Source organism: Caretta caretta, chromosome 14 (assembly GCF_965140235.1).
Source record: "Caretta caretta isolate rCarCar2 chromosome 14, rCarCar1.hap1, whole genome shotgun sequence".
In the NCBI taxonomy this organism is placed as follows: domain Eukaryota; kingdom Metazoa; phylum Chordata; order Testudines; family Cheloniidae; genus Caretta; species Caretta caretta.
In genome coordinates, this window is record NC_134219.1 from 593,619 (window position 1) to 606,152 (window position 12,534).

Sequence of the window (12,534 nt, forward strand, 5' to 3'; positions counted from 1 at the left end):
ACACAGACTCATATACCCTCCAACCAACCTCCAGCACACCCTGCACATGGCCTCCTCTCCCATCCATTCTCCTTACCCATATGTACGGGGCCCCCTGGGAATACAAAGAGTCTCTCAGAGACAACGCAAATTACAAGGCAAGGTTTGCTATGTTTGTGGGCACCAAAGGGTAATTTGAGAAATTAAAAGAGTGAGGTTGCGTGGGTGGGACTCTCAGCTACTTTTAGAAAGTCAAGTGGAGTCAGCTCTAACTAAAGGGTGAAAGAGCCTGATTGCAGCTTTCCCTGGGCTGGTGAAGAGGAGTGCCCAGAGCTGCAGCATTCCCTGGACTGCGAGCACAGGAAGCGTTCCTGAGCTGCCAAACTGCCCTCTTGGAAAGAGACTCCTGCATATCAATCTTCCAGCGCTGTTTACAGAGTTAGTTAACAGCTGCACTGATGCAGCTGTGCCTCTGTAGCGCATCTGGTGAAGATGCTCTATGCCAATGGGAGAGCGCTCTCCCATCAGCATAATTACTCCACCTCTGTGAGAGGCGGAAGCCATGACAGCAGGAGAGCATCTCCTGCCGACATAGCACCAGTATAGACTCCACTTAGGTCAATCTAACTTGCGGCACTCAGGATGGGGTGTGGGTGTCTTTTTCACATCCCGGAATGAGGTGAAATAACTAAGCAGTATTGACAGGTTTCAGAGTAACAGCCGTGTTAGTCTGTATTCGCAAAAAGAAAAGGAGTACTTGTGGCACCTTAGAGAATATAAATAAATTGGTTAGTCTCTAAGGTGCCACAAGTACTCCTTTTCTTTTTAAGCAGTATTGTAGACCTGCCCTGGGTCTCCTTCAAGCCAGGCAGCGGAGGCTACCTCCCTTGCATCATTCTGGGCTTCACATGAACAGGACACTTTGACAAGGCTGTAGATGTGCTTTGAGTTGATCATTGTAGCAAGATCAAATCTAACTACCTCTGTTTGGGAGGATGGCAAAGTGTCCTGCTCATGTGAAGCCCAGAATGATGCAAGGGAGGTAGCCTCCGCTGCCTGGCTTGAAGGAGACCCAGGGCAGGTCTACAATACTGCTTAAAAAGAAAAGGAGTACTTGTGGCACCTTAGAGACTAACCAATTTATTTATATTCTCTAAGGTGCCACAAGTACTCCTTTTCTTTTTAAGCAGTATTGTAGACCTGCCCTGGGTCTCCTTCAAGCCAGGCAGCGGAGGCTACCTCCCTTGCATCATTCTGGGCTTCACATGAACAGGACACTTTGCCATCCTCCCAAACAGAGGTAGTTAGATTTGATCTTGCTACAATGATCAACTCAAAGCACATCTACAGCCTTGTCAAATAGCTCTGTACCCACCAACTCAGGAAAAGCCTGGGGAAAACATATGGGACACGCAACATGCCCTGAAGGTTCTCTGGAATCCCCAGGAGAGAATTTCAGAGCCAAGGGACCTCACTGAGAACACCTCGCCAGGAGTGCCGCATTTAATGTAACTGAGGCTACTAACTCAAGCACCTTGACTAATCACGACGGTAGCAGAATCCCACAAGAAGAGGGTCAGGCAGGGCCCAAACCATTTAGGGCTTTGTACATTAAACCCTTCAGCCAATGCATATCATAGAGCATAGGTGTAACGTCCCCATAGGGATACTCCACTTCAGAGGAGGGCAGTTACGTTCTGGTCCCCCCTGCTCAATTGCTTCTCCCGCTTTGTGTTTAGCTCCTTTGGGCTACAGTCTGCCATAAGAGTCACACAGGCACTGGTTTCCAGACATCTCCATTCAGATAGCAGGAGGCCAAGGTCCTTCTTCGCCAATGTCATTCTCTGTCAGCTAGTCAGAATTACAGATAAATTGTGCAACAAAACCTGTATCATCCAAAAGATAAATTCTCTTATCTCCATGCCCATGTGCTCCAGCACTGCCTCAATACCTGCCACACACTAGTCCAGCAACAAAGCTGTGCACCTGCTGTGGTATGAAATATTCCCATCCTAGAACTTTTTAATCCTTTTCAACAGCACTGAATGCCGAATATCTGAAACAAATTCCGAACACACAAGTATAGAAACAAGCCTCTGAGTTAGTGACTGAACTAGCATAACATTTCTCTCTATAGAATATTCAACTTACACTAGAGATAAGAAATTCCAAGCCTGTCCAAGGGGTCTGCAAAAAAACCAATGCAAACAGAACAAGAATTCCCACCCACTCGACCTTTAAGCCAGACCCCAATAGGACACTAACAGCTCTAAGCTTTAGAGAGAATTGTCGTGGATGAATTTGTGGGGCAGCAGCACATACATGTAGAGCTCCTGCCATTCAGGCCCTACATTTGCACTACCAGTTCCGATGACAGAAACATGAAGAAAGCAGCACATCTTGCTCACACCGGCCTACCACCGAGGTGATCATTTTGCAATAGATGATACAGCCTGAAGAGAGACTGCTACTGAATAATACTTCATCTAGGTAGCTTACGCTCAGTGGTAACATCTGTGCCCCCTCCCACTCCCATCTCTACCCACCCACGCAAACAGTATCTATGGGCTGGAAGGGCCAATCTGTTTCTGTCACTTCACCCAGTCTGTGCTTTACCCAAAGGACAGCAGTTGCCATTTGCTGCTTCTTGTCCCATTGATATTCATTCCATGGGCCTTTCCGAGTCCAGTTGCTCCCATCTCAAGTTTGGGTCAGAAATTATCTCAATTGGCAACTAATAACCTTAAGTATAAGCAGAGTCTGAAAGCTACCTTCCAACCCCCATTCCTGTCAGCAGCATCACCCAACAAGGGGACAGAGTAAATGGCATACACATGTCCCTCTTTACGAGTTCCAAAAGCCTGTGATCTAAGAACACCTGCTATCAATGAAGTCTCCCCACAGATTCATGCCCCTTAGCTTCTGAGAGCCAGAAGCAGCTATGTGTTCTCATAGGCAACGAAGGAGCTGAGGGAGCAACAAGCTAAGGCTGCTCATACAGAGGAGACTGTCAGCTACATCCTAATCCCACCAACTGTGCCCAATCCTGCTGTCCTCACCCCACCTCCACCTCACAGTTTGGTCCAGATTTCTCTGAATGGGAAGTCATGGCAGAGGGAAACAATCATTAGCTGACACTAGGAAGTTCCAATCTCTACTTAGATAATTAATGGGAAGGGCACGTTTTACCTTTCTCAGGCAGAAGCTCCTTCTGGGAAGCTTAGAGCAAAAGCATTATAAATCAGGGAGATGATACACCCTGCAACACCAGTTCTTGGTCATGATCTCCAATATTTGCTGCCCAAAGTTGAGTTCTCAGGCACATCTGATCAACATGCTGGAGCCACCCATCAGGCTTCAGAATGTCTATATGACTCCAACCCACACGAGACACCCAATGTCAGCAAAAATGCCTATCTGAGGTCATCACTTTGGCTCTAAAAAAGGGAGCAGTGGAGGGAGGCTTTAAAAGCTCCCTCTGACTTCAAAGCAAAGTGGTAGGCAGACCCAGCTCCTCTCCCCACTGCAGTGAGCTCTGATCTCCAGGGGAACTTGGAGTAAAGCTACCTTCTAATAATTAATGTTTTGACATCAAAGCCAGCATGCGGCTGGTCTGTAAACCATCCTTAGCCCAGAAATGAAGAGACGCCCGCACAGATTTTATCCAGTCTCTCCCTTTCAATCCAAAAGCCACACACACAGGCACAGCATTAATGGGAAGATTCTTTTACTAAAATGGACCTTTGATGTTTAAAAAAAAAATTGTTTTGTTTTGGGTTTTTTCCTCAGGTCTGAAAAGGGACAAAAAGCAGATGCCATGTGGCCAGCTCTACACTCTGTGTTGCTGCTGGGAGTGAGGAGGGCAGAGAAGGCCAGGAGGGGAGGCGGAAGCTCAGCTTAATCAATCAGCAGCAAAGGCACCCAAGATCAAAGGGCACGAAAGCATCAGTCAAAGTCACATTCTGTTGAACATGAGGGCAGAAACCTCCAGCAGAACCTGCTCCTGAGGCAGCTCTCACAAACTGGGAGTGGGAGGCTGGCTCTAGAAGCAACTCTAACTGGGTAGAACAGCACTACAGTTCTGGTGGAGAGAAGACTTGGGGAGGTAGGAGCAACTAGAGTCCTCCGCTGTGTGAGATCAGAGTCCCACTCAGCTCTCCATGCCTGTCTGAACACCAGGCTGCAGAGCAGCATCCCATATAGCTACAGGCAAGACATGAAAGGGGAGCTAGGTTTGGCCTCACACATCAGCACATGGAGGTGGAGAGAGAGAACGGAGCTGGTGAAGGATGACACCAGCCCTTCTGATTCTTCAGCCATTTCCCTACGGAGGAATGGGAGAGTCCGCTCCCCACTCCGGACTCCCATACAGGAGGAACAGCAGCCAGAGGGAGACAAGCTCAGCCTGGGCAGACAGCACACTGTCCAGCTCTTCAGGCTCAAACCCCTCTCTCTCAGGAGTTCAATTCCGAGGATTAGAAGGGACCAGCCAGTCTGGAGCATACATGAATATTCATAATTTAACTGGAAAAGAACCTGACTGCTACATGATTTGCGGCTCAGGAATCCTTCCAGGGTCTGGCTTCTGTTTCTAGGCAGTGAAACCCTCTCAAGAATGGGGAGCAGCCACAGAGAAACCTGCAAAGGGGGAGATCATGCACACAAGCTCCACCCTGTTGAGCTCCCATGAAGCCAGGCTCTCTCTGAACCTCACCAGACATTTTTCTTGCTACTTCTAAGATTTTATTTGTTTAATTTCTTGACTGGCTCAGGGCTGAGGCCAAAAGGTAAAACTCAAACCTCAAGGATGCCATAGCAGGAAGCATTCAAAAGGAAAGAACAGAGAAGGGGATTCTGTGTAGGGTTAAAAAAAAGTCAGCCCCTGTGTTTGGGAAGTAACCCAAGAGACTATCATCCCCAGCTTCTGGAGAGTGGACCCAGTGACAGCAGGAGAAGTTTTTAATCAAATTGTGAACTCCATTTTGTCTTGTAATCTCCATTTTCTGTTAGGACCTCCATTTTGTATTATGTGCTGAACACATTTAACTTTGCCCAAGGTAAGGTTATTGAATTGCATTCCAGCTAGCCTCCCTCCCCAGGAAAGGTTTTTGACACTGATGGAATATGCTCCTCTAGTCACACCCTACACAGTTATAATAATTTTTGTACAAAATACGCCTTGTAAGGTATCATTTGAAAACTAATAACTTGCTGGTCAATAATATCATGGTGAAATGTATGTAGCAACCTTGTGTGTCAAGTTATGAAATCCCCCCATGGTGATGTTAAAGGCACATGTTCAAACTCATGTAGCCCCGATTAGATATAACTGGTCAACCAGGCCTGTCTTAAACAAAGGGAGTGTGTTTACTTCAGTCTGCATGTAAGTGGTAAACAAAGTCCTCAGACAGCAAGGGGGTGAAGAAAAAAATAAAGAATCTGAATTTCAGCATACACGGGTGAGGAAAAAAACAGCAAGAAGCCTCCTTCTTCCACCCGACTCCATGTTTCCTTGCTCTCAGCTGGAAAGAACTGTATCTAGGGGTCACACTCAGGAACATGCATTTCAAAGGGTGACTGAACTATAAAAGTGAGGGCCAAAAACACCCCACTTTCTCTCTCCCTGTCCATCTCTCTCTTTTCACCTACGAAGACAAAAGAAACAGCCGTTGGACTTTGGGAGGAGATCCTGACCTGAAACTTGGTCAGCAATGCTACTGAAAACCTGTGGTAAGAATTTCACCTTGAATCAAGTTTAGTTTGTTACGTTTAGTATTAGGAAGCGTTTTATCTTTGTTTTTCTTGTCACCATTTCTGACTCTAATGCCTTAATACTTCTACCCACTTAAAACCTCTCTCTTTGTAATGAAACGAGCTTGTTTTATTCTTTTATCAAAACTAATCCAGTGCTGTGAACTGTGTGGGTAACTCCATTTGAGGAGGCAAGCTGCTGTACCTCAATCCCCTTAGAGGTGCAATGGATGATCTCATCTATCTGGACTGTCCAGGAGAGAGCTGGATAGTGCAGAACACATGTTTTGGGGGGAAATCTGAGATTAGAAGTGTGTTGGAGTCACCCTGAATGTAGTAACCAAGGTTGCTGGAAGCTAGAAGGTGGCTGCTGGCTTCAGAGTTGCTGGACAAGTGCTATGGCTTTACAAAGACACTCTTGGTGTGACCTGCAGGCTGACTGTGAGTGACCCAAGTTGGAAGCTACAACAGCAAAGCATTGTAAGGCACCCAAGTTTGCAGGGCAGTGGTGACAGCCCCCTCATTTGTGTAGATTGCACCCCAAAATGTCAGACACCTCATTGAAGGATCATCACTGAGAAGCAGTCAGCTTTGGTCTCTCAACTGCTGGCCCATGAATCAATGGATTTTCTACACAGGGGCACCTGCATGGCCAGTAGATATGCAATTTGTTTGTCAATATGGGCACATGGCTAAAGGGAAAGAGACTGTATTGGGGGTGGGGAGGAAAGAGAATGCTTTTCTGAGCAGGGGGCTAAACACTGCGACTTACAAGCAGGAGTGGGTGGAAAGAGAAGGCAGAAAGAACTTTCGCTTGCCTGAAACACTGAGAAGCCTCGAACTCACAGAAGGGGTGAGATCAGACTTGGGAGGAGCCATCTCAAGACTTTTGTTATTTTTCAAATATCTGTAACTCTCTAGTTCTTTTTAAGAGTAAAGTAACTGTGGTTAAGAAATTTCTTTGCTAAGCCTGTGTTCCTTGCTTTCTTGACACGTTATCCCCGAAGGTGTTAAACCAGAAGCCAGAGTCCCATCTGCTAAGTGGAAATCTGGGGGAGCATATGTAAGCAACTAAGCAGCTTGCAGGGTACAAGATGGTACAAGGCACTGGTTTTGAGGACTAGGGCAGCTGGATTGGAGAGCTGCACGTCCTAGGGAAAGCTCAGACAAATGGTTTGATCCAGGGGAGTCCTCCCTAGAATCCCGGAACTAAAACAGCGACTAGGCTCTACTCAGACCCATTTGGGTTAGAAGCACATGCAACCCAGGATCTAGGTCCACTCACAACAGATTGGTGTCCACACAGAGAGGCACTGGGTCAGGCTGCGAAAGATTTGAAAAGGCCATCCATTCTCCCTGGACACTACCCACAGGTGTATATTTCTAATCATGCAGAAGGTAACAGAGCCTCCACAAGTTACAAGCATATCTGGGGGGAAAAGTACAAGTCTGGCCAGTTAAATCCTATCTTTCCTTTGGCAAAACTACAGAGTGAGTAATAGTGGGAAAGAGCTCAGTGCCCCATTCCTGGAAGCAAGCACGGATTCTGGCTACTGCGCTTAGCGCTGCAGAGAGCGTTTGTCATGCACTTGGCATGACTGGCACTATAGAAACCAGTCCCTTTTTTTAATGCTTCTAACTCAGCCTTGCTGCCTCCATTTGTAAAGGAGACAACACATTTCAAAACCCAGTCCAACTCCTCTGTCCACTGCACAGAGGGCAAGTTCCTAAATCCCCACCACTCATCTATCTCTGGAACATCAGTCAAGCAGTCCAAAAGGCAACAACTCCCCAGCAACACAATGTCCTCAATGTCAGAAGCCACAAGCCCAGTGGGTCAAGTCCTAGGATTACAGGACAGAAAATACTAAAAACTGACAGTTTTCTTTTTCTTGTTAGAAGCCTAATCTCAGGCAAGGCAGGATAAGAGAAAAGCCCCTCTACCCCAGATACCTAAAGAAAGCAAAGCTCCCCTTACCTGCTCTTGCTCCTTTAGCTGTTCTTGGCTGGTCTTAGACTTCTTTGGCTTAGAAGGGCCTCCAGGACTAGAGAGAGATGTTGGCAGCTTTGAAGACAGCACATCTGACACTGGAAAGTCTGCAGCTACAGGGGTCCCCCCCAGACGCTGTCCATCTCCAAAGAAAGGGACAAATGGGGCAGGCGCAGGATCTGAGGGAGGCCACAACTCCCCCAAGCTGGCCTGGGATTTTTTAATCAAGTCCTGCTTATCTGTGCAGTTGTTTAAAGAGAAGGCCACATCTCTGGGGTCCAAGTCCTTTGAAAGCATGCTTGTGTGAGGTAATGGCATATCCACTGCTCCTTCAGTAAAGACCGGGCTCACTGGCAGCTTGCTAAATGGGGCCGCTGTGTCCAGAGCCTCCTCCTGGCCAGAGGAGCCACATTTCTTCATGACAACCCTTAAAAGGAGACACCACAGAAAGAAGTAAAAGCAAAATCATTGACTGGAAGAACTGTCCTCCCCTCCCAAAATGCCCTGGACACAGAGGAGACTGCTGGTCACAAAAGCCCAAACCCCCACAAGGTGCCTCCATAGGAAACCCACAGAAAATAAGTTTTCGTTACTTTGAAGTCAGTTCCAAAGAACCTGAGACCGATGCATTCCCTGGGAGAAAACCCCCCCTCCAGGAAACAGCAACTATCATCTGTACAGCCACCAGTAAATTGAGCAGGTGGATTGGCTAGTAGACACAGAATGAGACCTCCCACATTCTAGCCAGCAAGAGGCATGGCAGGCCCTGTGAGTTTAATATGCCTGAAATCTAAAGTAGGGAAGATGTGGTAGCAGGTTTTGGCCTTTCCTTAGTCAGAGGGACTTTAGCTTTGAATTGTTTGTTTCACTCAAGAGAAAAAACAAATCTGCAAAAGCCCCTTTAATCTGCACATCTGGTCAGTGCCAGGATCTGCAGCTGTGGGAAGCACATCTGGGCAGCAGTTTCAGATAAACAGGCAAATACAATAATTACTGAGTGCCACGATGTTCATCTCTTTGAACTTTTTTTTTTCATGCATTTTTTGGTACTTGAAACAAAACAAATTTACCACTAGAGTGAAAAATTATGAGAGAAGAGGAGGAAAGTTCCCAAACAGGAAGTGCACTTTGCTCCTCCCAACCTGATGATGGCGTTGCCTCCAGTCAGACCAAGTGATTTCAGCGTTGTCCTCTCCAGGGAAGCTCTCCCTGCTATCTGCAACAAGAACAGAGGCAGAGATTTAGGGCATGTACTTACCAGAGGAGGCAGTCAAGGAGACTTTGCCCAGAAACAAATGCATAGCAAGGTCAGCACTGTGCCATCTAGTGGCCAGCTCACAGGCACCCCTTCTGCAGGTGGCATCAAAGCTTCCCACCATAACACCCACCTTCACAGTTCTTACCAAACTTACTCAAATGCTTTGTAGTATTCTTAACCATTCTAGCTGCAAAGTTAACTAGACATAAATGGCCATATCTGAGGAGTTCTTTTCAGGGCCAGTTCCACCCCAGAGGTGGGTTTAAAGGCAACGCCTCTAGGCTCTGAAATCAGATTCCATTCATGTCCCTCCCCTCCCTGACCCACTCCCAGAATAAGGAGGATCTATCCATAGAGTTCAGAAGGAGATGAAGGGGACAGCTGGGGAAGGCAGACTCCAAAATACTCTCACAAAATATTAAACAAAAATATTAATGCTCGAGAGATCAAAACATGGAGAAAAGAAAATATTTACTGAAGTGAAACCACTGTTGTGACTCTTGAACTTTAAGAAAAGTTAAAAAACACCCACAAACAGGTCATTGAGAGCATTTTATGGGCTCAGAGGCCTGAATGGCTCCAGATTATGTTCCAAAGGGGCTTTTTTTCCCATACACACACACACACACACACCAGGCTTTGAAAAGACCAAAGCTCTTCTACTTCCCCTCAAGAAAGCTGGGAGAGGGAACATTTTCCAGGCTGGAAAGCAGTGCTGGGTCTTCCTTATTTTCAGAAACAGAGAAAGGGAGACAGCTGAGAAGAGTTTTCTGACTTACCTCATCTCGCATGTAAATACAGACTGGAGAGAATTCACCATGCTGCTCCACACACTCCCTGCAAGGAAAAGGAAAAGGAAGTGCAGCTGTCCGTACAGCTCAACCTCTCTGAAACCCTTGGAGTGGAACAGCACTAGGTAAGATCAGGGGGCCACATTCTACTCTACGTACAGCAGTGTAAATCCAGAATAACTCCGCAAGGTCAATAACAGCAGAATTTGGCCCAACATGTCCACTATTCCGTCAAAAGCAGACCAATGGAGGGTTTTAAAAAAACAAACAAAGATAAGCTAATTCCTCATCCAGATTTTGAGATAAAGAAAGAAATCAGAAAAGTTGATTTTCTTTGTAACTTTGGGCAAGCCAATCTCCCCATCCACCAGTTCCCCATCTCTAAAACTGGCAACAATTTTTCACAACGCTTTGTTTAGCTTAGGGTATCTATTACAATTTAGATTGTATTCTCTTTGGAGCAGGGACTGTTTCTTACTATGTATGTAAGCATCTAGCACAGAGGTGGGCAAACTACGGCCCGCGGGCCACACCCGGCCCATGCAACCGTCCTGCCCAGCCCCTGAGCTCCCGGCTGGGGAGGATACCCGCCCCTGCCCCTCCCCTGCTGTTCCCCCTCCCCCGCAGCCACGCTGCCAGTGCTCCGGCCCGCCACTCCTGCTGGGCAGCACAGGCGGCAGGGTTGCATGCTCCTGCTGCACTGCGCAGCATGGTAAGGGAGCGGGGGGGCTGGATAAGGGGCAGGGGGTCCCAGGGGACAGTCAGGGGACAGGGTGCAGGGGGAGTTGGATAGGGGTTGGGATCCCGGGGGGTAGTTAGGGGTGGAGCTGTGGATAAGGGGCAGGGCAGTCAGGGGACAGGGAGCAGGGGGAGGTTGGATGGGGCAGAGGTTCTGGGGGGGCGGTCAGGGGATGGGGAACGGGGGGGTTGCATAGGCATGGGAGTCCCAGGGGGCCTGTCAGGGGGCGGGAGAGTGGAGAGGGGACAGGGCAGTCAGGGGACAGGGAACAGGGGGGGTTGGATAGGGGGTGGGGTCCCAAGGGGTGGTCAGGGATGGGGGCGGTGGCTCTGACAGGGGGCAGGACGTGGGAGGGGGTGGGCCAGGCTGTTTGGGGAGGCACAGCCTTCCCTACCCGGCTCGCCATACAGTTTCACAACCCCGATGTGGCCCTCAGGCCAAAAAGTTCGCCCACCCCTGATCTAGCAGAAAGGAGACACAAATAATAAATAATCTAAGGAGGAGAGTGATGCAGTTGTGTCTTGGTACCAGACATACAACATGGACAACAGCATTATTTCATACATCCTGGAGAGCAAGGACTTGAGGAAGCCATAGAGAAGGCAGCTGCAATAGCCAAGGTGTGAGATGAAGACATGGCTAAGAACTTCAGTGAGGCAGGGCACATACCAACAATGTTGCAGAGCTGGTCACAGGCAGTTTGCAGGCAGAGGAGATGAGGGAAATAGGGACTTCAGAGTCAAGGAAGCAGCACAAGTTTTGGACAGCAGAGAAGCAGCCAGAGAACGTGCTGTTTCTCCCCTTTCCCCAAAGAGAAGCACTTTTCTCAGGCCTGGTCTACACTTAACATGTAGGTCAACATAACTACATCACTCAGGGAGGTGAAGAATCCACCCCACTAAGCACTGTAGCTATGCTCACCTAACCCCCAGTGTAGACGCAGCTAGATTGGTGGCAAAATGATTTCATTGACCTAGCTACCGTCACTCGGGGAAGTGGTGTTCCTACAGTGACAGAAAAACCCCTTCCATCACTGTAGGCTGCATCCACACTACAGTTACGCCAGCATAGCTTCAGTGCTATAACTATGCCTCAACAGTCCCTGTAGTGTAGACATGGCCTCAGACATTTAGATCTGAAAGGGCGATTTAATCTCAAATGTACTTCAAGACAGGGAAAGAAGACTGCCAAGAAGGAGGCAGTAAAAGGGGTCCAGTAAAAGGTTTGTATATTTGATAGTCATCAGCACAAAAACAACAGTTATTTACCTTGCAGCAACTCTGGTTCTCTGAGAAGTTTGTCCAGGTACTGGTAGCGTGCATGTGTCTCCTGTGCTCAAGGTCAGAATCTTTTGATCAGCAGTGTCTATGTGGGCCATGCCCTGCATGTCCTTGTGCTCCACCTCAGCCTGACAGCATGCAGGGCAGAGCAGCCCCAACCAGGTCTCAGTTCCCTCACTAATTCAGAATCCCAGCAGAGAGAGACTCCGAAGGAGTCATGGGATCAACATGGATAAAACATCTCTAAGAACTAGTTACTGCTGCCAAATCTCCATTTGAAAAGGTTTGCTGGCATACCTATGACGTCAAACCTTCCCAATGCAGACACATCTTATACTGGAAAAAGCACAATTGCAAATATTGTTTATACTAGTTCAGTGAACAAAATAAGCTATATCTGCTCTGCAGATTTCTGGTATAGGAATGTCTCTTAGGCAAACTACAGTGACTGCCTGAGCAATAGTTGAGTGTGATTCAATTCCTGATGAAGGGGTAGACTAGCTAACTAATGTAATACTGTAATGCATTGGGTAATCCAAGAGGATAATCTCAGAGGAGAGACTAGTTGGCCCTGCACAGTTTTTCCCCAATGCCACAAATAAAGAGGAGGATTATCAAGTGGCTTTGTTTTATTCAAGTAATATAGCAGGGCACTGGGAAAATTTATAGTATGCAGTTTGCCTTCCCTAGGTTCAAGTGGAGTTTGGAGAGGAAAACTGAGAAACTGATACTTTGGGTTTAAATTA

The 12,534-nt window shown here is 47.5% G+C and overlaps 1 protein-coding gene across 7 annotated transcripts in view; it reads right to left on the reverse strand.

Moving 5' to 3' along the window:
• ASPSCR1 (ASPSCR1 tether for SLC2A4, UBX domain containing) overlaps positions 1 to 12,534 on the reverse strand; it is an 87,627-nt gene that overhangs the window by 44,224 nt on the left and 30,869 nt on the right. For all 7 annotated transcript variants that reach the window (XM_048818143.2, XM_048818141.2, XM_048818142.2 and 4 more), the window contains 3 exons: positions 9,758 to 9,815; positions 8,863 to 8,936; positions 7,709 to 8,147 (listed from right to left, as the gene is read on the reverse strand). In XM_048818143.2, the coding sequence (XP_048674100.2) occupies positions 7,709 to 8,147; positions 8,863 to 8,936; positions 9,758 to 9,815 (571 nt within the window). The remainder of the gene's footprint in view (positions 1 to 7,708; positions 8,148 to 8,862; positions 8,937 to 9,757; positions 9,816 to 12,534) is intronic.